We start from the raw sequence: 26,912 nt of genomic DNA on the forward strand, positions 1-26,912 counted from the left end.
AAAAAATCCAAATGTTACTTTGACAAGATTATGAATGATACCAAAGACAAAACTGCAGACAAAGGAGAGATTCAAATAAGCACAAGCAATCATCTAAAGAACCTGGCAAAAAAATCTGAAACCTAAAACAAATGGAAAACTTCTAAGCAAATGATAAATTACCAACACTGCTTCAAGCAGCAGCAAACTTAAACAGGCCAATTATTATTATGGAAGAGATCGGAAAGGTGATAAAAGCGCTACTACTACAAAAAGAACTAGGACCAGATAGGTTCAAAGTGGAGTTTTGTTTAGCTATCCTTTATTCTGATGTTACTTTACCTATAGAGTGCCAGAAGATAAGACTGAAAATTCCCCAATACATCAAATAAAACCAAAATGTTATATAACCTTGATCAAAAATGAATAAGAAGTTTTGTTTTAAGGTTTTTCATTTATTTTGGGACAGAGAGTGACAGCAAGTGCATGCAAGCAGGAAAGGAGCATAGAGAAGGGGAGAGAGGGAATCCCAAGCAGGCTCCACACTGTTAGTGCAGTGTGCGACTAGGGGCTCCGTCCCATGAACCATGAGATCATAACCTGAGCTGAAATCAAGAGTTAGACGCTTGGGGCCCCAGGGTAGATCAGTCAGTTAAGAGTCCGACTTAGGCTCAGGTCATGATCTTATGCCTCGTGAGTCTGAGCCCTGTGTGGGGCTCTGTGCTGACACCATGGAGCCTGTACCCTGCCTCAGGTTCCGTCTCTCTCTCTTTGCCCCTCCCCCATTCACACTCTTATCTCTCTCAAAAATAAATAAATTTTTTAAAAAGAGAGAGAGAGACATTTAACGAACTGAGCCACTAAGGTAACCAAAAAAATGATCAAGAAACTTTAAAAAACGGGGGGTGCTTGGCTGGCTCAGTTGGCAGACCATGTGACTCTTGTCCTCGGGGTTGTGAATTCAAGCCTGACATTGGGTGCAGAGATTACTTAAAAAAAAATAAATAATGGGGCGCCTGGGTGGCGCAGTCGGTTAAGCGTCCGACTTCAGCCAGGTCACGATCTCGCGGTCCGTGAGTTCGAGCCCCGCGTCGGGCTCTGGGCTGATGGCTCGGAGCCTGGAGCCTGTTTCCGATTCTGTGTCTCCCTCTCTCTCTGCCCCTCCCCCGTTCATGCTCTGTCTCTCTCTGTCCCAAAAATAAATAAACGTTAAAAAAAAAAAAAAAATTAAAAAAAAAAAAATAAATAAAATCTAAATGTTTATTTACTTTTTTGAGAGATAGAGTATGAGCAGGTGAGGGGCAGAGAAAGGGAGACACAGAATCCCAAGCAGGCTCCAGGCTTCATGCTGTCAGCACAGAGTCCAACTTAGGGCTCGAACTCTCAAACTGTGAGATTACGACCTGAACCAAAGTTGTACACTTAACCGACTGAGCCACCCAGGCGCCTTCCAAAAAATAAAATCTTTAAAAAAAATCAATCAATCAATAAAATGTTTTACAGTCAACAAAAACTATTCATTACGGAAAAACCAAAACAGTCTTTGAAAAAAATAGCTTGAAAGCTTATTTCCAGGAATAACCATAATTATCTAAGATATATGTATGTAACTTCACTTAACTGAGATATTGTGTAATGGTTTTTTAATTACTTTTTTGAGACAGTGTGTGAGTGAACGCGAGTGGGGGGCGGGCAGAGAGAGAATCCCAAGTAGGCTCTGCTCTGTCAGCAGAAAAATCCAACGTGGGGCTCAACCTCATGAACCCTGAGATCATGACCTGGGCCGAAATCAAGTCAGACACTTAAACCAACTGAACCACTTAGGCGCCCCTGAGATCATATTACAGTTAAAAAAACATTAAGAATATGAAGGGACAGAGCTTAACAGTTTTAAAAAATGATTAAATTCATGTCATGTACTTGAAAATCTAGATATCTGCATAGCTTCCATGTAATTTTCCAATTTTGGAAATCAACATATTCAAGAGTGGTTAAGAGGACAACTCTGGAGCCAAACAGTATATTTGCATCCTGGCGGCACCATTATTAGATCTGTTATCTTGAGCAAGTTACTTACTGTTCTGGGCCCTCCTCATCTGTAAAATGGGAATACTTACAATACCTAGCAATATCTAAAGAAGTTAATAGTCATAAAGCACTGACTACTGTACCAGCACTGGAGAGATGGTAGTTGGCATTACTGTTAAAACTGAATATAAGAGAATGCTCATATAAAAAAGGCCTCTAAACAATCTGGTTACCAGAGGGGAAAGGATGAAGGGGGATAAAACAGGTGAAGGGGATGAAGTGGTACAACTTCCAGTTACAAAATAAACAAGTCATGAAGATGAAAAGTATAGCAAAAGGAATATAGTCAATAACATTATAATAACATATGGGGACAAAGCACTGGGCTGTACACTTAAATCCCTGGGTTGTACACCTAAAACTAGTATGTCCATCATACTTTAACAATAAATATTTGACCAGTTTGGGTCAAGATTAAAATGTCTGTTGGACAACTACATGGAGATACTACTGAGTAGGCAGTTATTTATATGTACCTGGAGTTCAGGAAGAAAGCCTAAATTACAGATATAAATGTGAAAATCACAACACATACATGGTATTTAAAACCATGAACCAGATCGGATGACTAAGAAAGTGAAGTATAAGAAAGTGAAATAAACATTAAAAAAGAAAAAGCTCAGACTAAACTCTGAGGCACTTCAGCAGGAAGATCTCAAAATTTATGACTCAGACAAATCCAATTTTACTACTAGAAAAACAACTCAAAAGTATATTTACTATATTCAAGGTACGGCTACTGATCATAGTTATATGTGAAAGGTGAAAGATAATATTTTTCAACTTACTAAGTAAAAAGATCTGTAATTATATATGAACACTCGCTGGACAAGCTGTAATAATATTATGTATACTAGAAAGACACATGCATTGTTTTTACCTAGTGAGCAGTTACTTTGCATCCTTCCATCCGTTGAACAACGTAACATGGTGCCAACCACACGGCCTCCCACAACAATGACACGCACATCCCGTCCATGAGACTCTTTAACGTACTTCTGGAACAGGTATGGAGCTTCATGGCGAATAAGATGGCTTAGATCAGCCAAATGGTGCTTATCTCGAGCCAAGAAAACAGCTTTGCCTATGATTGAAAAAGAATAAAAAACACATGTAAGTCATTAAACTGCGAGCAGTTGATATGTATGACCTGCATCTTCTTGGGTCCCAACCTGCTCTTTCAGAATCTATTAATTTTTAACCAAAGTAACAGTTATGGTAGTTATTGAAACAATGCAAAAATGTATTTAAGATAAAGTTAATAATCTCCTACCACTCCCTTAATTCCTACAGTAACCTAGAATTTATTTCAGTAGATGTTGTGAAGTAGAGGTCCAAGGTTTATATTCCTCCATGTGAGCCAATAATGCCAGCCTCGTTTATTAGCAAAACATTTCCTTCTGAGAAAAACCATGTTTTATAGGGATATCTAGGTGGCTCAGTTGGTTAAGTGTCAACTCTTGGTTTCAGCTCATGGCATGATCTCACAGTTCATGGGTTTGAGCCCCACATCAGGCTCTGTGCTGACAGTGCAGAGCCCTGCTTGGGATTCTCTCTCTCCCTGCCCCTCCCCTGCTCGGTCTCTCTCTCTCTGAAAATAAATAGACAAAAAAAAAATTTAAAAGACCATGTCTTATATATTATTACACAATATATACAAAATTTGCATAGGGTAAAAGAGCAGTATGTTACTATATACCTAGTTTTATTTCCAAGTTCACTAGTCCATTCCACTGCTCTATTTGTCAATTTTTATGTCAAAGGAAGTGACTATTTAATTTTTTTAATGTTTATTTTTGAGAGAGAGACAGAGTGAGAACAGGGAAGGGGCAGTGAGAGAGAGGGAGAGAGACAGAATCCAAAGCAGGCTCCAGGCTCCGAGATGTCAGCACACAGCCCAATACGGGGCTCAAACTCACAAACTGTGAGATCATGACCTGAGTCAAAGTTGATCACATAACTGAGCCAGCGAGGCGCCCCAAAGAGCTATACATTTCAACTGATAAGGCTATTGTCTAGTCAATAACCGTGAGGAAATACAAAGAAAATAATAAGAGCATTGATCAGATTAAGAAAAAATCTATTTTGTATCATCACCCTTATTAATTCTCAAGAGTAATTTCAAAATGATGTGCCATAGTGACAACTCATACGCACCTCTATGACCCCGCGTATTCTTCACTACCATTGGAAACTCCAGTACTTCTGCTTCATCGATCATTTTAGCAAAATTTTCATGACCACCTGGTTTGAGTAAAAAAGAAATTTAAAAAGAATAGTAACAGAGGTGTTTTGTGGTGTTATCTATGCTAAAGTCAGCAACACAGGAGATAGAAGGTAAGAACCTGATGGCTACATTTTGTTTTTCTTAGAGAAAGTAATAAATAAAAGTTGAAAATACAGTTAAACATCAGTTTAAAACAACACCTTTTAAAATGGATGAAAGTTATCTTAAATTATAAATATTCTATATCTAACTTAAGGAAATTATCTTTCAGTTAAAACAAAATTTCCTAGTTCTATACAATTTTTCATATTTTTATCCTTTAATCTTCCACTACACAAATAACAAAACCACCAAGACCTACTTTAGTGTAGTTAAATTCCAGTTTTAATCTAAAGATTAAAGAATCTCAATCTAAAGATTAAGAAACAGAAGAATGAGTCTGTTTAGAAGACTCACTCAAGGATGAAAAGATGCTACGTGTGTTCTATCCCTCTCAAACACACAAATTAATGTTTCATATCTCCATTATGAATCAGAGTTCTTTGTATACTACGGCAGACAGTACCCATGAGTTAAGTTTTCTTCTGTTTTTACTGCCCAGGAACAAATGATACAGTAGCAAAATCAGAGCAAAAATGAATTGTGGTATCAGCCTGGTGACGTAAAAAAAATTAAACCAGGAAAAAGTTCATTAAGCACCTGCAGTAGCATACATTTGCAGCCTAGAGAAATTAAGATGATTCAGTCCCCAATTTTAAACTGTCAACATTAGAACATAGGTAGTATTTGGTAATTGGGCTAACACTTTTCTCCTTTCCATTCTCTTAAAATCAGAAGTGTAGACCCATGATATAAGCTATAATATAATATTCCAAAAGCATCTGACAGAATTCTCGAACTATTCATATTGTCTCTTCTTATGCATTGCTAAAAACAGCAACTGTATCAACACATGTCATACAGACTTGGGGAGTTCCCTTCTTTAAAATACTAATGGTAGGAATAGGATAGGGATTTCTTTTTAAAGCTTCATTAACTCTCTAAGCATACTACTGGACATTTATTTGAAAAAATGTCTTTATGGAAAATTGCAATGACTTATAACAAATTTGATCCTTTCTAATCTAAAAGAACTGGACAGGCAGGAAATACATTAACATAATATTGTTTACGGCAGTGTTACTCAAAAGTGTTGTCCAAAAACCTGTGCCTGTTTATGACTTCTCTGCTACTGATATGTAACCAGGTAAATACAAAAAGAGTAAACTCTGGAAGCTTTTATAACAATCTGGCATTTCTCAGACTTTTTTTATCATATTTTGTAAGAGTATTGATACACAGCATACTGGTCTTTAAAGAAAAAAAAAGATCCTTTACTTTTACCATGGTTTTGGAAGCACTGGTTTTAAAGTATACCTATTACAGTGTCATTTCCTTAAAAAATAAGAGAAAAAAACTTCAAAAAAAATTATCATGGAAGTGCTAATAAGGATAAACAGATATTAAACAGAGATGTATCGAATATTACAGCCTATGAGATCTGGCCCACTGCCTTTTTTAAATAATAAAGTTTTATTGGAGGACAACAACAGTAATTTATTTAAGCATTATTAATAAAGCTCTCTGACTACAACAGCATTACTGAGAGCACAAGAGTGAACTTACAGCCTAGAAAGCCCAAAATAGCTAAATCCACTCTACCAGTATCACGGAACTAAATCTTGACACATGATTCACAATGCTCCTGCCCAGTTTGTTAACACTGAAAATTACTTCTGTAAGAAGTTCTTCCATGTTCACAAATTTCCTTGTATCACATAACCCTCTTAATTTAGTATGCCTTTCAAAACCATCAGTGTTGTAAAACTTAGACTATAAATTCTTATTAGCGAACTTACCATAAGAGAAAGTATCTGGCAGAGGAACACCATGGCCCGCCAACTCTTGAAATGTCCAGAACTTATTAACACAGTTCAGGATGGCTTGAGGTCGGTTCATCAACCGGCATCCCATCTTCTCTAGATGGCGCAAAACAGTGATGTCACTATCACTCTGCACCCAAGGGGTTGGTACTCTCACTACCACCACCTGGGGGTAGGCAGTAATTAGTTCTCCATTGATCCGTAGACCTGAAATACACCCCAATGAAGCCAAAACCATTAAAGGGAATATACCAAAATATACTAGACCTGGGCTCACAAAACCAAATATACCATTTTCACCAGAACAGACAGACATTCTTCCTTAAATTATATTCCTTTATAAGAAAAAAGAAAATTTAATGAGAAGAATTTCTGCGGTGGTTAAATAAATTATGGTATGTGCCAATACAATGAAATACTACATAGCCTTTAATAAAGAAATTCACAGAAGCACCTGGCTGGCTCAGTCAGTAGAACATACAACTCTAATCTCACGGTGGTAACTTCAAGCCCCATATTGGGTGTAGAGCTTACTTATTAATAAAAGTTAAGGGGCGCCTGGGTGGCTCGGTCGGTTAAGCGTCCGACTTCAGCTCAGGTCATGATCTCATGGTCCGTGAGTTCAAGCCCCGCGTCGGGCTCTGTGCTGACAGCTCAGAGCCTGGAGCCTGTTTCAGATTCTGTGTCTCCCTCTCTCTTTGCCCCTCCCCTGTCCATGCTCTGTCTCTGTCTCAAAAATAAATAAACGTTAAAAAAAAAAAATTAAAAAAAAAAAAGTTAAGAAGAGTGTCATAATCTCTATGTTCAAATGTAGAAAAAAATGTCCAGATACATAATGCTGAGTTTAAAAAAATCAAATCTGATGTATGGAATTGTTGAATCAATACACTGCACACCTGAAATTAATATAAAACTGTAACTAGAATAAATTACTGGAATTAGAATAAAATAAAAATAATTCTGTACCAATTATGTTCATTATGTGTTCATTTCAGATAAAGCAGGAAATAAGAAAGTTGCCTTCTTTTATGATTTTGCTTATATGTTTTTATGCCCAGGTGACGCATTTTATTAAACACCTGTTTACATTTATTTTTAAGAAAAACAAAAAACAAATCTGAAAAGTTTTGTATTTACATATGCATAGAAAATGTATGACCTGATAAATGATATAGGTAGCTTTCTCTAAGTGTGAGTGGGTGGCAGTGCAGGAAGACAAAGGTAGAATGGGCAACTTCACATTTTGCTCCATGCAATTCTCCATCTTCTTTAATTTTTTTTTAAGCGAGGACATTTATAATTAAAAAAAGATTTTAAAGAAAGTTTTGGGGCACCTGGCTAGCTCAGTTGGTACAGCATGTGACTCTCGATCTTGGGGTTGTGAGTTTAAGCTCCACATTGGGTATGGAATTTGCTTACATATAAGATCTGTAAAAAATAAATAAAATAAATAAAAGTTTTTTGGATGTTACCCAATACCATTCTATTTAAAGAGGTCCCAAATAATAAAGGAACAAAGTATCTATATGAGTTGTTCCTTAAAACCTATTTTCTTTGGGGTGCCTGGCTGGCTCAATCAGAAAAGCCTGTGACTCTTTATCTAGTGGTTGTGAGTTTGAGCCCCACATTGGGTGTAGAGATTACTTAAATATAAAAAAAAATCTTCGGGAAAAAAAAACCTGTTTTCATTTAAAAATAGCATATGCTCTTCAGGGGTGCCTGGGTGGTTCAGTTGGTTAAGTGTCCAACTTTAGCTCAGGTCATGATCTCGCAGTTTGTGAGTTCAAGCCCTGGACTGGGCTCTGTGCTGACAGCTCAGAGGCTGAACCCTGCTTTGAATTCTAGGTCTCTGTCTCTCTCTGCCATGCCCCAGCACATACATACTTTCTTTTTCTTTCTTTTCTTTCTTTCTTTCTTTCTTTCTTTCTTTCTTTCTTTCTTTCTTTCTTCTCTCTCTCCCTCCCTCTCTCTCTCTCTCTCTCTCTCTCTCTCAAAAATAAACATTGAGGCGCCTGGATGACTCAAGTCGGTTAGTGTCCGACTTCGGCTCAGGTTATGATCTCACAGTTTGTGAGTTTGAGCCCCGCGTCAGACTCTGTGCTGACAGCTCAGAGCCTGGAGCCTGCTTCGGATGCTGTGTCTCCCCCTCCCTCACAAATGTCTGTCTCTCGATAATAAACATTAAAAATTTTTTTTAATAAAAAAATGAAATAAAAAACATTAAAAAATTAAAAATAAAAATAGTATATGCTTCTTTACGACAAAGACAAAAATATGTGATATATTCTGCTCCCATCCAACGTCCTAAGTACTCAGTGTTAATAGTATATATTTCCCCCCCTGCTAAGTACGGAAAAATATTTATATAATTTTTAGAAAAATTCGATTTTTAAAAAAAAACTTAATTATATCTTATAGATACACCATATGAGCAATACCTTACTCAGACATTCATTCACTTAATAAATATTAAGCAATTAGTATGTGTCAGGTTATTTTATAAAGAGCAGGCTTGGATTGGCAAATAAGGCAAATAAGGTCCTTACTCTTTTTTTTTTTTTTTTTTTTTAAACATTTTTTTTTTTATTTTTTTTTTTCAACGTTTATTCATTTTTGGGACAGAGAGAGACAGAGCATGAACGGGGGAGGGGCAGAGAGAGAGGGAGACACAGAATCGGAAACAGGCTCCAGGCTCTGAGCCATCAGCCCAGAGCCTGACGCGGGGCTCGAACCCACGGACCGCGAGATCGTGACCTGGCTGAAGTCGGACGCTTAACCGACTGCGCCACCCAGGCGCCCCTAAGGTCCTTACTCTTGAGAAGATTCCATTCTAGTAGGAGAGACACTTTCAAACATGGTGGAAGTTCTAATATAGGAGAGATCAGTGGGTAAGAGCTGAATTCGGGCCTAAGACTTAGGAACGTGTGTGTTTCAAGAAAAGAATAATGACACTTCACATATAAGGGAGTGGGAGAAGTCACAGAGCAAAAAAGCAGTACAAACAATATGTGCTTCAACTGCAATTTGTATTGACAGAATGTAAAAGATAAGGTTGGTCATTTAAGGTGTCAAGCATGCAAAGCCACAAGTTTTTTATTGATATATAACTGGCATATAACACTATTAGTTTTAGGTGTACAACATAATGATTTAATATATGAAAAATACTGAGAGATGATCACTGCAATAAAGTTAGTTAACATCACCTCACGCTTATAAATTCTTTCTTGTGATGAGAACAGTTAAGATCTACTCTCTTAGCAAATTTCAAATATACAATACAGTATTGTTAGCCATAGTCACTATGATGTACATTACATCCCCAGGATTTATTTTTATAACTTGGAAGTCGGTACTTTTTGACCACCATCTCCCATTTCCCCAACAACCATCCCCCCAGATCTCTGGCACCCACCAAACTGTTCTGATTTGTAGCCAGGAGTTCAGACTTTTTTGATTCTACATATAAGTAAGATCATACAGTATCTGTCTTTCTGACTTACTTCTGTTAGCAGAACAGCCATAATATCCATCCATAATGTCACAAACAGCAGGATTTTCTTTTTTAATGGCTAAATAATATTCAAATGCATGTAAATATATATCACATTTTCTTTATTCATTCATCCATCAATGGACAATTAGGTTATTTCTGTGTCTTATCATAAATAACGCTGCAACGAAGCACTGAGATATATCTTTGAGCTGGTGATTTTGTTTTCTTCAGGCAAATACTCAAAACTGGAACTGCTGGATCCACAAATTCTGAGCTAAAGAGTTTATATCTGTTCTGATTAAGGAAACTGAGGGTATGTGCTGCCTGTTGACACTTCACACCATCCCTATCTTTTAATCCCTCCTGTATGGCAGGATCTAGAAGCATTTCCTATACTCCCTTACCAGCAGGATTCCATTTTGAGAATCTACCACCAAGAGACAGTTATATACAATTTTAAAGGTGAAAGAGATATAGAAGTCATTATTCTCCAGGGGCAGCTGCACATAGGTATGTGGTCACCAGCACATGTGAGGATTTGCCATTTGCTTCAGGCACTCTCACAATCATTCACCGTGCTGCTACATCTTGAGATCAGCACTCAATTTTCTGCAATCCCGCACTTTCTCATTTCTTAGGGTTTTGCAATGACTTGCCTCTACAGGCAAATCTAAACACCATTTTTTCTTCTTTTTAGTTGGAAGAAACCTACTGACCAGATTGGGGGTTAAAAGTTTTTAGACTAGGATATGGAGAATGAGGAAGTTGAAAAGCAAAGCCATTTTAGGGCAGAAGATGCTGAATTTGGATCTAGACAGAAAAGAATCTGGTGATAATATGAGGACATCAAAGCAGAACTATTCTGTAATAGCTGAACTATGGATTGAAACTATACATATACGTTATATATACACATAATTCATATTTGGAATATGGAGTGTGTGTACACATGTGCGTACTACTTATTTGTCTGTTTATTGGAATCTGCCCAAGACATAATAGCTAAAGAAACAGGGATATACAGACTGAAAAAATAAAAGGAAGAAACAGAGAAACCTAAGACCAAGATCTGACGGGTCCCAATAAGAGACAGAAAAGGAACTAAAAACCCGAGGAAAAAATCAGCCAAAAACTAGAAGAATCTAGTTTTAAGTAGTACTGCAAAAGAGAAGAACGGACAGTATTATCAGGAATGATCAAATTCATTAAATAAAACAGAAGTAACAAGAAGACTGAGTTTTGAGAAGTTTATTCAAGAAAGAGATACTGTCAATTGTCAAGAGAAAATTCAACCATTATTACCTTTTCTTTTCACTTCCCTAAACCGGAGACAGTTTTTGTACCTTTTAAGAAAGGTGATAAAGAAAGTAATGGAAATGTACCAATCTTAGTCCACATTACCAGTAGAAACTACCTATCCGTTGCCACTGGAAATGGGGAGTATGGGAGTACTTTCACCCAAAATGCGGTCAGATCTGCATACCATACTATATGGGTATTACTGAGGATGGGAAGAAATTCAATACCTCCTGAATGGAAACAAACACTTTGTTATTTTATACAAGCAGAGATGAACCAAGGCTAGAAAGAGGAGTAGGTACAGATGAATTTAAGCCCAAAAAAACAAAGCAACATCTCTCACAACTCTGCCTTAGTGTTACTGATCTTTTGGGCACTCTTACCAAATGCTATTATCTTTGATGTAAAGTTTATAAAACTGAAATAAGAAATGACTGCGCCTTAGATCCCTGTTATTCAGTACACACATGCAAATGAACGTGTACAGAATTTTCCCAATTCCACTACACTTGTAAAAACAGGTAGTCCAGTTGGATGTGCTACTACCACTCAGCTTTGTTTTCAACTCTACTTTCTCATATATATATTGTCTTTTTTACTTACCTTAAATCTAAACTTGTGAAACTGTTGATCTAATTATACTTTGTACTGGGATGAAGATTTCAAAACAAATATTATAGATATCACATTTCAGATTAAGTATATATATGATCAAGCATTAACAACCAAAAGTAAATTAACCTCAGTATAGCAATGGGGTGTGGGAACAATTTTTGTTCCTATATTTTCAAGATAAATGCATTATGTAGAAACAAGTGTTGGTGAATATGGGGAGAAAAAGGAACCCTCCTGCACTGTTGGTGGGAACGCGGACTGGTGTAGTCACTGTGGAAACAGTATGGAGGTTCATCAAAAAATCAAAAAAGAACTACCATAGGATCCAGTAATTGCACTACTCAGTACTTACCCAAAACACACTAACTCAAAGGGATACATACATGCCTACATTTACTGCAGCATTATTTACAACAGCCAAACTATGTGGGAACGGCCAGTGTCCATCAACTGATGAGTAAACAGAAAAGACATGGTATATACGCACAACAGATTATTCAGTCATAAAATAAAGAATGAAATCTTGCTATGGACAGAACTATAGAATATTACAGTAAGTGAAATAAATCAGAGAAAGATAATACCACATGATCCCACTCACATGTGAAATTTAAGAAACAAAACAAAGGAACAAAGGAAAAAAAGAAAGAGACAAACCAAGAAACAGACTCTTAACTATGGAGAACAAACTGATGGTTACCAGAAGGGGGACAGGAGGGGAGGGAATGGGGAAAACAGGGCATGAGGATTAAAAAGTACACTTAACGCGATGAAAACTAAAATGATTTAAAAATGTATTACATATTAAAAGTCTGCTGCTGGTTTAAATCAGAGTGAGAAGGTGCTACGGGCTGATTATTATTCAAGTTGAGAGATTCTTTTGGGATATTAACACTCTCCTTGCCAATAATTAGTTGGAGAATCTCTCATGTAGCTCTAATGTAAATCTGTGAATTTGAAAGTAGAGTTTGGCTACACCCTTATTTGGATAAGTACTAGGTGAGGCACCTGGGTGGCTCAGTCAGTTAAGCATCCGACTCTTGATTTCGGCTCAGGTTATGATCTCACAGTTTGTGAGACAGAGTCCCACGTCAGGCTCTGTGAGGCCAGCATGAGGCCTGCTTGGGATTCTCTCTCTCCTCCTCTCTCTCTCGGCCCCTCCCCCGCTCGTGTTCTCTCAAATGAGTAAATAAGCATTAAAAAAAAAAGGAGGGGTGCATGGGTGGCTCAGTCAATTGAGCATCCAACTTCAGTTCAGGTCATGAATTCGCTCGTGAGTTCAAGCCCCACATCAGGCTCTGTGCTGACAGCTCAGAGCCTGGAGCCTGCTTCAAATTTTTTGTCTCCCTTTCTCTCTGCCCCTACCCTGCTCACGCTCTGTCTCTCTCTCTCTCTCTCTCTCTCTCTCTGTCTCTCTCTCTCTCTCAAACATTAAAATAAAAAAATTTTTTTTAATAAAAAAAATAAGTACTAGTATTTTGGGGGCAAGAAAAAAGAGTAAGTACTAGTGTTTTTGTACTCAGGAAACAAGAAACAGGCAACTGATAGGTTCCTTGCTAACTAGGACTAATTTTTTTCCATCTTTTAGTGTTCTAGAAGGATTCTTCAGGATTTCTGGGATTTTGAGCTTTAACCGAAAGTTTCAAGTAAAGGTACTTTTTGTGCACTACTAAAAACGCACACAATCTCTGTGCCAGAAATCAAGGAAGCACTCAAAGACTAAGGGAGGTATGTCACTAAAAACACAGGAGAGAGTCTAGGAGGGGTCCTGTTAGCCAAATTTCAGATGACTTGACCATTAAAAATAGTAATTAATTGATAACACTGTGAATACAAAACAAGTTCATGAATTCGTAACAATTATAAGAATGGGCAAAAAAAAAGTCTCATTTGCTATCACTGAAGGGACTACTACCCAATTCCTTATTCTAAAAACTAATAAATAATGAGAAAAATTACATTTATCCCAACTTTTCAATAGGAAGTATAGTTTATCACTAGTAGGAAAAGCTTTTCTTTGAAGATGAATGTCAATTAACATAGAAGGAGTACAAAATTTGAAAAATAAACACTTTGTAAATCCCAATGAAATAAGTGAATGAGGCAAGAATCATTAAGATGCTAAAAGTATTAAGAAAGGTTGAAGGGATATTTGGGGGGGGGGTTGCTGGGTTTTTTTTTGGGGGGGGGGAGAGATTTGTACAGTACCAAAATATAGATTTTAGAAAATTTAGATTTTCTAAACTGAGAGTAAAAATAGGTTTTTGTAACAGACCATATAGACACTACTTACCTAATGATCAAATTTAGCATCACTAATAGTGGCAAAGACTGTCATTTTGTGCCTCCTGGTTGAATGCACTATGAAGTATCTACCTTCGCCTAGGCAGTATTTTTTATTCAAAATGCATAACCTGTAACTAATCATGCCAAGTCACAGGAAGCTTCAGAAGGCAGATAACACAAGGAAACTCTTAGACAAGCCCAGAATATGAGACATTAAAGATAACTGTTCTGATTACTTCAAAAAGTTGATGTCACTGAAGAAATATGGAAACACTGTTAGAGTTAGAAAGACTAGGTAGACATTACATCCAATACCCTTCCATAAACCCTTACAGAACCCGATGTGAAAAGAGTAACTAAAAGATCTCTCTCCCTCGCTCTCTGCCCCAACTCTCTCATTCTCTCAAAATACATGAACTTAAAAGAGAATAACTAAAGGATATTTTAGAATCCACTGTGAAAATCTGATTCTAGAGTGTTTACTAGATGAATATTACAGGCTTATTCATTTCTTTCTTTTTTTTTTTTTAATTTTTTTTTCAACGTTTATTTATTTTTGCGACAGAGAGAGACAGAGCATGAACGGGGGAGGGGCAGAGAGAGAGGGAGACACAGAATCGGAAACAGGCTCCAGGCTCTGAGCCATCAGCCCAGAGCCCGACGCGGGGCTCGAACTCACGGACCGCGAGATCGTGACCTGGCTGAAGTCGGACGCTTAACCGACTGCGCCACCCAGGCGCCCCCAGGCTTATTCATTTCTAAGGTGTGCTCGTGGTATTAAATTATATAGGAAAGTGTCGTTATTTTTTGGCTACAGATACTGAAGTATTTAGGGGTAACAGTGACATGAAGACAGCTACTTGTTGTGAAAGTCTAATAACTCCCTCAAAAAGCTATACGTAATGTATATGATATTTATACATATTAGGAGAAAGCAAGTGAAAGAAAAGGTTACTAGTGAACACTCCATCTAGGCAGCAAGAATATAGCTGTTCATGATTCTATTGTGTACTTTCAACTTACTATACACTGAAAATTTTAAATACAAAGCTTGGAGACACAGGCAGAAACCAAGAAATCTTATCAAATTCATCTGAAGAAAATTGGTGTTAGTCATTCCTATTTCAAAATCTCTGGGACTTGCTGCTTAGCTTTTCACTCTTATTTTTTTTAACGGTCTCTCATCCATTCATTTCATCAATACCGAAAGCCCATTTACTGTTCAACTACCGTCCCACTTCCCTTGCCATTTATGTTCCAAATGTTATTACTGCAGTAAAATAATTTGTTAGTTCATCTTCAAAGGGGAGAAAAGGAAAGACTAAATAAAAGCTAGAATAACTTACTAAAGGTATTCAGAGCCATATCTAGGACCAGAAATCGAGCACATTTTTTCTCTGAGTTCTAGCTAAAAAAAAAAAAAAAAAAAAAAAAAAGCAAGGTGGCAGTGTAAGAGATGAACTGAGCTCCACACTCCCAGATGAATTCAAGTAACAAAATTTAGTTGTTTTAGGTCAATAGTCCACAAAACCGATTCATTACCTAACCGATAAAACTATTCTTCACCAAAAAATGGTATTTCCCACAGTGCAAAATCTCCAGAGTCGTATCACCAAAAACAGACCACATAATTCTGAACATTTTAAGATACTCATGTTATCATACACCTATTTCCCAATAATCTATTCTAGAGCAATAACTAATAAAAGTTTCAGTAAGAGGGATCAGGTTACACAGAATTAATGTCTACCATAATAGGCATAAAACTTGCATAAATGCAAATTGCAAATCTGTCTTCACATATATCTAAAACAGCAGAAATGTCTTTTTTTTTTTTTTTTTAATTACTGGTTTCTATCCCCCTCACATCCCTACCAGGTTCCAAACTAATCAAAATGAAGTAGGAAAAGTAATTACCTATTTTGAAGAGAACCACTGGACAATGGACATGAATAGTGCCAAAGGTCAGATAATTCCCAAAAAAAGTAATACAAAACACTAAAAAGTCTTTATTAAGGGTGGGTAAGAATTCAAACAGCTATTAACCAAACACCAAAAACAAGTATACTATTAAGAATCCATTCTTGAGCTGCCTGGGTGGCTCAGTCAGTTAAGTGGTTCTTGATTTCAGCTCAGGTCATGATCTCACAGCTGTGAGACGGAGCTCTGCACTGGGCATGGAGGCTCCTTCAGATTCTCTCTCCCCCCTTTCCCTCTGCCCCTCACCGGGAGCTCGCTCTCTCCTTTTCTCCCTCTTTCAAAAAAAGGAAGAATCCATTCTTATGCCATCTATAAGATGCCTTTCCTATCTGGTTAGTTGCTTCTTAAAGAGATCTGTTGTTTGCTATCAAAACATCCTTTGTTAACCCCCTCGGCTGTCCTTTTTCCCTCCAATTTGTTTCCAAGTCTTATCTAGCTAGTAATCCCAGGTAGAGACAAAATGTTTTTCTTCAAAGAAGGTAAGCCCTTTTGTGAATGAGGCACCAATAAAACTCCTTTCCAGATCCCTCATCAGTGGCACAAAAAGAAGCAAAAGGAAGACTACTTAACAGTGCACTTCAATATCACTGAGTACTGCCGCACTGCAGCATTACAGTCATGCATTTAAAAAAAAAAAAAAAACAGGGGCGCCTGGGTGGCGCAGTCGGTTAAGCGTCCGACTTCAGCCAGGTCACGATCTCGCGGTCCGTGAGTTCGAGCCCCGCGTCGGGCTCTGGGCTGATGGCTCAGAGCCTGGAGCCTGTTTCCGATTCTGTGTCTCCCTCTCTCTCTCTGCCCCTCCCCTGTTCATGCTCTGTCTCTCTCTGTCCCAAAAATAAATAAACGTTGAAAAAAAAAAATTTAAAAAAAACAAAAAAAACCAAAAAAAGTTGGGTCAACTGTTTGGTGGGGTTTTTTTGGTTTAAATAAACTAAGGAAAAGTTTTAAAAAGGAGAAAAGAAAAAGGGAAACTGAAAGGCAAACAAGCAATCAGACGATCACTGTCCATTTTATTTATTTTTAAAGTTTATTTATTTTGAGAGAGAGAGTGAGTGCAGGGGAGGGGGAGAGAGAGAGGGAGAGAGAATCCCAAGGAGGCTATGTGCTGTCAGCATGGAGCCCAACTCGGGGCTCAATCCTAAGAACCACAAGATCATTACCTAAGGCAATCAAGAGTCAGACCCTTAACCAACTGAGCCACCCAGGAGCCCCTTTCCATTTTAAAAGCATCTTTATTGAAGGTGACTTGCTAGGATCTTTTTCAAGTACCTTTAACAAATAAGGAATCTGAGGTCAAGATGACCAACTGTATCCCAAAAACTGGCAGAAAGAGGCAAGACACATCAACATCAAGAGGCAAGAAATGTGATGTCACTATCTAAAACAATTCATCACTTGAGGTGCCTGGGTGGCTCAGTCAGTTAAGTGTCTGATTTTGGTTCAGGTGATGATCTCATCACTGTTTGTAAGTCTGACCCTGCATCCGGCTCTGGGCTGACAGCTCAGAGCTCAGGGCCTGCTTCAGATTCTGTGCCTCCCTCTCTCTTTGCCCCTCCCCTACTCACGGTCTGCTGCTCGCTCTCAAAAGTAAACATTAAAAATTTTTTTTAAAAATTACTCATCTCCTTAAATTTTATAAATGCAAACATTCAAGAATGTTTCAGTACATTCTTTATAGTGCTTCCACAGATAGTTTTTAAAAAATTATCTTAGGAGAAATATTTCCTGAAATTGATAAACAAAAAGACAAAAAATACCTTTAAGGGACTCTTCCATTTATCCATTCCTTCTTTTATTCATTCAAAAACATTTGCTGAGTACCCACTTTAAGATATTCTGAGCCTTGGGATAAAATCCTAGCCCCACTTGAGAGGTTTTAAGAAGAATGACAGGGAAGAAAATGCACGTAAAGTACTTAATAAATTATTGGCATATACTAAGTGCTTAATTATTGTTAGTAACTATCAATTACTCTGAGTTTACAATGGTGAGGAGGGTAGGTTGATAGCACAAATGGTAACTTTTAATAGCAATAAAATTTAGGAACCTGTTTCTTTATCCCCTTTTGTCCTCAACTGCAATCAAACTGATCTATTTAATATTTGATGCAGAAGAACTCACTATTAAAAACAAGAAGATATACTTAAATTTTGCTAATTTAGCACGAAACCTTCCTTTTATGAAGTTTTTTCCTTACTGTTATCCTAATATGACTGAAAAATTAAAAACTAAAATACTATATCTAACCTAATTATTATATTTTGCTCTTCCACAAAATAGCAATCTTTCCTGAAATGGTAAAGAAAACCTATACAAAAGATAAGTGGGGAAATATATAATTGAAGTCGCTATTAGTGAAGCCAGCCACAAAAAATTTACTGGGGTCTTCCAGCAACAGACTGCTGTAGAAGAGAGGGGGAGAGGCAACAAAGCTTGTGATATACACAAAGCTTCTTTAAGTATCAAGCCCCCTCTGTCCACTGTAAAAGGGGCAAAAATTTTTTAACAGTGGCTCCAGGTTAAAGACATATACTTGTATCAATCTGTGCTACCAAGTTTTGGTAATCAACAGTAGCTTACACAACTAATGATAACTAGAACTTACTGAATACAGCTAAAGTAAAAATGAAACATAAAAATATACTCACATATTTATATCATTTTAAATAAATATAAATTAAAGGCTATGGAATAATTAGTAACAAACGGAAGAGATGTTCCAGTTGGACTGTTTTCGTTGGGATGTGTTATGTTGTATGTATACCTATACGGCCCAGAGTCTCTGATGAACTTACACAGTTTCGAAAAAATGTTTGATAAACTGTGATTTTTGTTGATTTATCTCAATAAAAGCCTACTGGAACTCCAAAACAAGCAAAACAAAAAACACAAAGGGAGGGAAACTATATCAAAATCTTTGAATACTGAATGTTCCAATAAACTATAGGGAATGTAAGAGATTAAGGTTTTTCCCTCAAATGTTTCATTTGGACCCCAAACAGCAAAGGATAATGGTGAGAGGATAGCAAATGCAAAAAGAGAAAGTGAGATCTACTGCAAGGTCTTCTCTAGCATGCATGTAACAAAACCCCACATCTGATTCAAACCTAGTTCTGCCACTTACCCACTGTGTAACCTCAGGCAAATTACTTCTCTGTGCCTCAGGTTCTTTATCTGTAAAACGGGGATAGTAAGAATAGTTCCTTTACAGAGCTGTGGTGAGGACTAACTTGGTTAACATTACTGAAAAAGTATCTCGCACATAATAGGCACTTAAAAACTCGTAATCACCACTGTCATTCATCATCCCCTCTTGCAGCTGGGAAACTGAGAGCTAGAGAAAGTAGAAAATAAATTTCATGAGAGTGGGATTCTGAGCATCTTCTTTACAGCTGTATAGCACTCTCTAGCATATAGTAAATGCTCAATTACTATTTACTGAAATTCAAACATCTCACAGTTTTTAAGGAGAAGTGGGGTTTAAGCCCAGGTCTGAGTCTGACTATACTGCCTAAAACAAAATTGTCCCAATAAATTGCTTTACAAAAACCAGCAAACTCAAACCAAAAACACCAAAGATAAATGAAATCATATTAATATCCACAAACCCAAAGTACAGGAAAAATGGGGCTGGGTGGCTCAGTCGGTTAAGGGCCTGACTTCGGTTAAGGTCATGATCTCACAGTCTGTAAGTTCGAGCCCCGCACTGGGCTCCTTGCTGACAGCTGAGCGCCTGGAACCTGCTTCAGATTCTGTGTCTCCCTCTCTCTCTGCCTCTCTCCTGCTCATGCTCGCTCTCTCGGTCTCTCTTGCTCTCTCTCTCTCAAAAATAAACATTAAAAAAAATTCAAAGAAGGAAAAACTTTTAAGAGAGAAATGCAAGACAAGCCAAGCTAAAAGTTTGTCCCTAAAAAACTAATTTGTTAAAACCCTGACGAGAATGATCTAGAGGAAAAAAAGAAATACAAATAAACAAAGGTGAGAATGAAAAGGGAGTTTCACTGTATGTTACAGACACTGAAAAGATAATGAAAAAATTTTGTGAACAACACATCTGAAAAGTCAGATAAAATGTACAAAAATTTCTGGAAAAATACAATTTACCAAAACTGCCATAAGAAGAAATATAGAATCACTAAAAACAATAAACCTTTAACTAAAACATTTCCACAAAGAAATCTTTAGGCATAAATAGCTCTCAAAGGTGAATTCCATCATTTCAGGAAAAAATAAAATATTACTACGCTTTTGTCTTCCAGAAAACAGTGAGGAACAGTAACAACCAAAAAACACTCCTCAGCCCTTTTTATGAGGCCAAACACAAGTTAGCAGAAACTAACAATGACAAATTCACAACAGGAAAAGTTACAAGCCAATCTCATTCAAGAAGATAAATGTAAAAATCTGCAACAAAATATTAACAAATTAACCCACCAATTATAATAATAATAATCATAAGCAAGTTGGGTTTATTCTAAAATTTAAGTTGGTTAACTTGTAAAAACTAATCATGTAATCTGCTATTGGGTAAAAATAAGTATAACCACTAAATAGATGTATAAACACTAATAAAATTCAACAAGCATTCAGGATTTTAAAATATCTTTAGCATACTCGAAGAAGAAAATGTCCTTAATCTGATAAAGGCTATCTTAAAAATCCTATAGCCAATATCATTTTAATGGCTTAATGAAAGCTTGAGATCAGGAATGAGACTAGAATGTTCACTATAACTATTTAATCCAACAATTGTCCAAAGGTCTTGTCCTGTGTTGTCAAGAAAAGTGAGATATTAAGGATTGGAAACGAAATATGAAATTGTTATTATTTGTAGATGATACAATTTTAGAAATAGGCAATCCAAAATAGTCTATCTTAAATTGCTGAAAAAGTAAGTTATTTGACTGTCAGTATATTAAACTCAACCAGCAATGAGTCAGAAATTTAAAAAATTTAATTGTTATCATTTACAATAGCAGCATAAACATAAAATTCATAAGAATAAAATACTAATAAAAGATGTGCGAGGCCTTGGGGGATAAAATTGCACAATATCATTAGAGAAATTAAAGACAGTGAGAGAGAGAATGAGCACATGCCAATATTCACATATAAGAAGGTTTAATGGTATGAATGTGTCATTTCTTCCCAAATTGATCTATAAATTCAATATAAATTCTAATCAAAATGCCAAGTGGTATTTCTGTGGAACTTGCCAAGCTGATTATAAAATTTATGAATAAATGCAAAAGAACATGAATAACTAGACATTCTTGAAGAAGAAGAGAAGACTTGCTCTACTGGATATCATGACACTGTAGTGATTAAGCCACTGTCATGCTGGTGAAAAGAATCACAATTAAGCAAAGGAGCAGAATAAACCCACTTATGTACAAATACTTGATTTATGATAAAGGCAACACTGGAAGGCAGTAAGGAAAGATCAATCTTAATAAAAGGTGCTGGGACAACCAAACACTCAAATGGAAAGAAAATGAACCTTTACTATTACCTATCACCATACACAAATCTCAATTCTAGGTGGATTATAAACCTAGATGTGAACGGGTGTGTCTGAGGGGCTCAGTTAAGCCTCCAACTTCAGCTCAGGTCATGATTGCACGGTTCAAGAGTTCAAGCCTCACATCAGGTTGTCAGCACAGAGCCTGCCTCAGACCTTCTGTCCCCTTCTCTCTCTGCCCCTCCCCTGCTCACTCTCGTGCTCTCTCTCTCTCAAAAATAATACATACATACATACATCTAGATATGAATGACAAAACTCTTTGACGTTAACTCTCTAAAAGCTAATGTAAGAGGTTATCTTGAGGACGTCAAAGTAGGAAAAGACTTTTTCATGCAGGGCACAGAAAGAATCAGCCATAAACAATAAGACAGGTTACAGTACATTAAAAGTAAATTCTTCTTTTTATTAAGATACCATTAAGAAGTTAAAAGGCAAGCCACAAATGAGGCATTTACCAAAGTAAAATAATCAAACAACCAAAGCAAATGGACAAGAGACTTAAACAAGCACTTTACAAGTAAGGATACCCAAAAGAATATATAAAAAGATGTTCAACCTTATTAGTAACCTGGGATATAACACCACAACTGGACACCATTTCAAACCCACTAGAATAGTTAAAACCAAACTGACCATAAATAAGTCTTGATGAGTATGTGGTTTAAAAAGAAACACCCCTTGTGGCACCTGGGTGGCTCAGTTGGTTAAGCATCCGACTTCGGCTCCATTCATGATCTCGTGGCTAGTGGGTACGAGTCCCACATCAGGCTCTGTGCTGACAGCTCAGAGCCTGGAGCTGGCTTCAGATTCTGTGTCTCCCTATCTCGCTGCCCCTCCCCCACTCGTGCTGTTTCTCTCGGTCTCAAAAATAAATAAACATAAAAAAAATATATATGTATACATATAAAGAAAAACACCTCTTTCATCACTAGAAAAGGTAAGAGAAGGGAATTTCCTTAACCTGGCAAATAGTATTTGCCCAAAAAAAAAAAAAAATCTAGTAAGCATCAGGTTTATTTATTGGAACAAAATCACAGCACTCCCTTTAAGATAAAGCCTAAGACAAGTGTGCTCATTATCATCATTTTTATTCAACATTATGTTGAAGGTCCTACTTAATCCAGTACACTAGGAAGTAAAAGGCACAGAAACTAGGAAACTATCATCATTTGCAGACACTATTTGCATAAGGCATCCTGGAGAATCTAATGGAGGAAAGAAGCAGCAGACAGAAGAGTATTTATAGTATACCACTTTGTATGTAAGAAAAAGAAATACGAATATATTCTGAGCTCTGAAGACAGACTGCCTGATTCTAAATCTTGGCTCAATCACTTAATAGCTTTATGATGTGGAGTAAAACATTTAACCAATCAAGGATTCCATTTTCACATTTGTAAAATACAGAGAGTAACAGTACCAATCACATGGGATTATTGCCAGAATCAAATGAGCTAATATTTGTAATAAACTTTGAGTATTTTTATATAAGTGTCTGTAAAAATATATATATAATTTTAAAATTTGAATTCTAAGACCTCAGACTAAAGTATTATTCTTTGCCTAAGTCAGTTTAGTAACTACACTCACTACTCTTCTAAGTTCTTTGGTGACTTGTCACTTGGCACCTCTCAGAAAATAGTCTTAGGATCATCCAATTTCACAACTATCAAAAGAACTGTGCATAAAGGGCACCTGCGTGGCTCAGTCCACACAGCATGCAAATCTTCATCTCAGTGTCATGAGTTCAGGTCCCAGATTTAGTGTAGAGTGTACTAACAAACTAAAATAAATAAGCAATTAACTTTTTGAAAAGCACTTTGCATAAACAGAATAACACTATGTTTTCCTGTCAACAATAACAACATCATTTATTAAATATTTACTGTGTGTCAGATATCATACCAGGGAATTTTATACACATCTCAAGTAATTCTGAGCACAACATTATAGAATAGGCTTTTTTTCCCCTTGAATAGATGTTTTCATTTTTATTCCTACTTGTTAGAAAACTACAAACATTTAATTTCATAGCAAGTAAATAAAACCAGACAACCAGTCTGACCAACTGCAAAAGGTTTTGTTTAATAACTAGATCAGCCAGGACAATTAGGTCTAGCTAGTTCTAAAGCCCGATCTCTTTTTTTGTGTTACATGAATTCCCTCCAAATCTCTAGCTGTGCTAATTTCCTAAGCAGCGTGATAGCTGGAAGACTCCTTTCAGCAGGAATATACTCTAATGGTTAGGTTAAACCTATATACCCAAATACTAGAAAGCCCCTGAATTCTATTATTTGCCTTGAAAAAAGAACTTAGAACGAACTCCTTATTCATTCCTTTTGAGTTCCTCCATTGCCTTCAAAAGGCCATTCTACCCTCCTACTTCCAAATTCCTCACACTTCCTTTTTTTTTTTAACGTTTATTTACTTTTGAGACAGAGAGAGAGAGAGAAAGAATGGGAGACAGAATCCCAAGCAGGCCCCATGCTGCCAGCACCGAGCACAATGTGGGGCTTGAACCCACAGACAGTGAGATCATAACCTAAGGCAAAAATCAAAGAGTTGGAGGTTTAACTGACTGAGCTACCCAGCCGCCCCCTCCCCTCACACTTTCTAAAACAGGTTTTATCTGGCAACACCTACCATTCCTCTGAGTTTTACACTAAAGAAGACCATGGTTCCAAGTAAATAAAGGTAATTACTTAATCACCATTTTTAACATTGTGTACCATAGGTTATTAGATTACCTCTCTGGAATAGTTCTAATCTAATTGGACTTCTGTCTTACCTATGCCAAGTAATCAATCCACAATCTGCTCTCCAGAATTAATTTCTGTATTGGTTAAGGTTATTGGATTTGTAAGCAACTAAAATATCTCTAGGCAACTTTATTAAGAAAAAAATTAATGGATGGATGGATATAGGATTTTGCTTAGAACTTCAGAACTAAAAAGAATGATGACAAAAACGGGCTTGGGAAAAAAGACCATGGCCATTCTTCAAATCTGGGAACAAAGAAACAACCTAAAATTTTAAGATGCCATACGAAAATTATTAAATTCCAAACTTTCTCCTTCTATCCTTGAGTCAAACTACTCAAAGGGACGAGAGAAATAAAGATAGACTTCCAACCTACAGCCCAGCTTGACTATCCAGGGGTAGGGAACCATAAGTAACAGCCCCAACAAGACTGCGCAATGTGGAAGAAGGAATTTCTCAAAAGGAAATCAATGTGCTGTTTAGTTAAGAAATGGGGTGCAGGAATAGATATTGAAGGCAAAGAAACAAGAATGTACCACAGGCCAAGAACTGAACTAGAAACTTTATCTACATTATATTTACTCCTTGCAATTTATTAGTATTTGGTAGGGCAGTTTTCATTATCTTTAATAACTATATTTCGGGGACAGAGACCAGGGATACTCAAGGTCTTTTAACACTTCATCACTATCTCTTCCTATAACATAACCAAGGGAATTATTTTGAAATGGTATTTATAATTAAGAACCTGCTTATTTAGGGGCACCTGGGTGGCTCCTGATTTCCACTCAGGTCATGATCTCACTGTTTTAGAGTTCAAGCCTGGCTTCTGCACTGACAGTGCAGAGCCTGCTTAGGATTCTCTCTCTCCCTCTCTCTCTCTGCTCCTCCACTCCTCATGTGCTTGCTCACTCTCTCTCCCCCACTCCCCCAAGAATAATTAAAAATAAATGAATAAATAAAAAATAAATAAATAGGGTTGCTTAATAAGTTAAGCATCCAACTTAAGCTCAGGTCATGATCTCGTGGTCCATGAGCTCGAGCCCCGTGTCAGGCTCTGTGTTGACAGCTCAGAGCCTGGAGCTTGCTTCAGATTCTGTGTCTCCCTCCCTCTCTGCCCCTTCCCTGCTCACACTCTGTGTCTCTCTCTCTGTCTCAAAAATAAACATTAAAAAAAATTAAAAATAAATAAATGAAAAGAACCTACTTATTTATTTGCAAGAATATCACATTTCTTAATTTATGTCACTTGTCTATAAATTATCACTATAACTTTTATTCATATGAATATTCACATACATATTTATATTCATATCTTAATTTATAACACTCAACATCATATATAAAAACTGCAGCCATTTCCATGAGCAATTTGATCCCTAAATCCAAGAGTTTAAATAAAGCATTAGAGGGGCAACTAATCCAATTGCTTCACTTTTCTGAACTATTTCTGGAAAGGGATAGGCAGCTGCTAAGACTGGTACTTGGTGCTGGTAGAAAAGATAAAAATTCCTTCAGTTATATCACTGAAAAGGTGCCTGGCTGGCTCAGTAGGAAGAGCCTGTGACTCTTGATCTCAGGGTACTGAGTTCCAGCCCAACACTGGGTTTAGCACACAGACTAAATATAACCAAAGCTCCCTACTATTTTGATAAGGTCGGGGGCAGGGGACAGAAGGCCTGAGTTCATAAAAAAAATTTCTTCCTGATGACTGAAGATATTAAAGCTTTTTCCGTTGAATACTCAACAACTGATTTTTTTTTTTTTTTTAAGTTTATTTATTTGACAGAGAGAGAGCATATGGATGAGGGGCAGAAAGAGAGGGAGAGAGAGAAATCCCAAGGAGGCTCTGTCAGCACAGAGCCCGATGCAGGGCTTGATCTAATGACCTAAGCTGAAATCAAGAGTGAAGACGCTCAAACAACTAAGCCACCCAGGCGCCCCTCTTTTTTTTTTTTTTTTTTTTTTAAATCTTAGAAAGAGACAGAGAGTATCTTAAGCAGGCCCCACACTCAGCACAGTGCCCAACACAGGGCTCAATCCCATGACCCTGGGATCATGACCTGAACTGAAATCAAGAGTCAGATGCTCCAACTGACTGAGTTACACCCCAGGCTCCCCCAACTTATTTTTTGACTGTAAATCTCACTGTCCAGCTGGGTTTGGAATCATAGATCAAGTTTCTAAAAGATTAAGCAGAAAAGTGACTCAAACTAAATGAAAACAATCGCACTGGAGAGAATACTGGAAAAGGACAACCTTTCTGGAGGACACTCTGGCAATGAACAGTGATTCCTCTTCAAGAATTTATGGCAAAGGAGTACTACCTAACAGCAATGCATATACTCTTCCTCTCACTGTATTCCTGGATAACACCTATCTATCCTTCAGGGTTTTTTTTTTTTTTTTTTTTAACATTTATTTATTTTTGAGACAGAGAGAGACATAGCATGAACGGGGGGAGGGCCAGAGAGAGAGGGAGACACAGAATCTGAAGCAGGCTCCAGGCTCTGAGCTGTCAGCACAGAGCCTGATGCGGGGCTCGAACTCACGGACCATGAGATCGTGACCTGAGCGAAGTCGGACGCTCAACCGACTGAGCCACCCAGGCGCCCCTATCCTTCAGGTTTTAGTGTCACTTTGTTAAAGAGGCCTTATCTAACTCAATCTAAATTGGATTCCAGTTAGGGGCACCAGGATGGCTCAGTAGGTACAGTGTGTGACTCTTGATCTCAG

General features: G+C 37.2%; 1 protein-coding gene across 7 annotated transcripts in view; it reads right to left on the bottom strand.

Annotated features, from left to right (window-relative positions):
- RIMKLB (ribosomal modification protein rimK like family member B) overlaps positions 1 to 26,912 on the bottom strand; it is a 71,814-nt gene that overhangs the window by 13,220 nt on the left and 31,682 nt on the right. For all 7 annotated transcript variants that reach the window (XM_086714144.1, XM_086714143.1, XM_086714141.1 and 4 more), the window contains exons 3-5: positions 6,193 to 6,423; positions 4,225 to 4,311; positions 2,948 to 3,151 (exon numbers count right to left, since the gene is read on the bottom strand). In XM_086714144.1, the coding sequence (XP_086570270.1) occupies positions 2,948 to 3,151; positions 4,225 to 4,311; positions 6,193 to 6,423 (522 nt within the window). The remainder of the gene's footprint in view (positions 1 to 2,947; positions 3,152 to 4,224; positions 4,312 to 6,192; positions 6,424 to 26,912) is intronic.

The sequence above is a fragment of the Puma concolor genome, chromosome B4 (genome assembly GCF_028749965.1).
Source record: "Puma concolor isolate L17-30 chromosome B4, mPumCon1.1.hap2, whole genome shotgun sequence".
Taxonomy (NCBI): domain Eukaryota; kingdom Metazoa; phylum Chordata; class Mammalia; order Carnivora; family Felidae; genus Puma; species Puma concolor.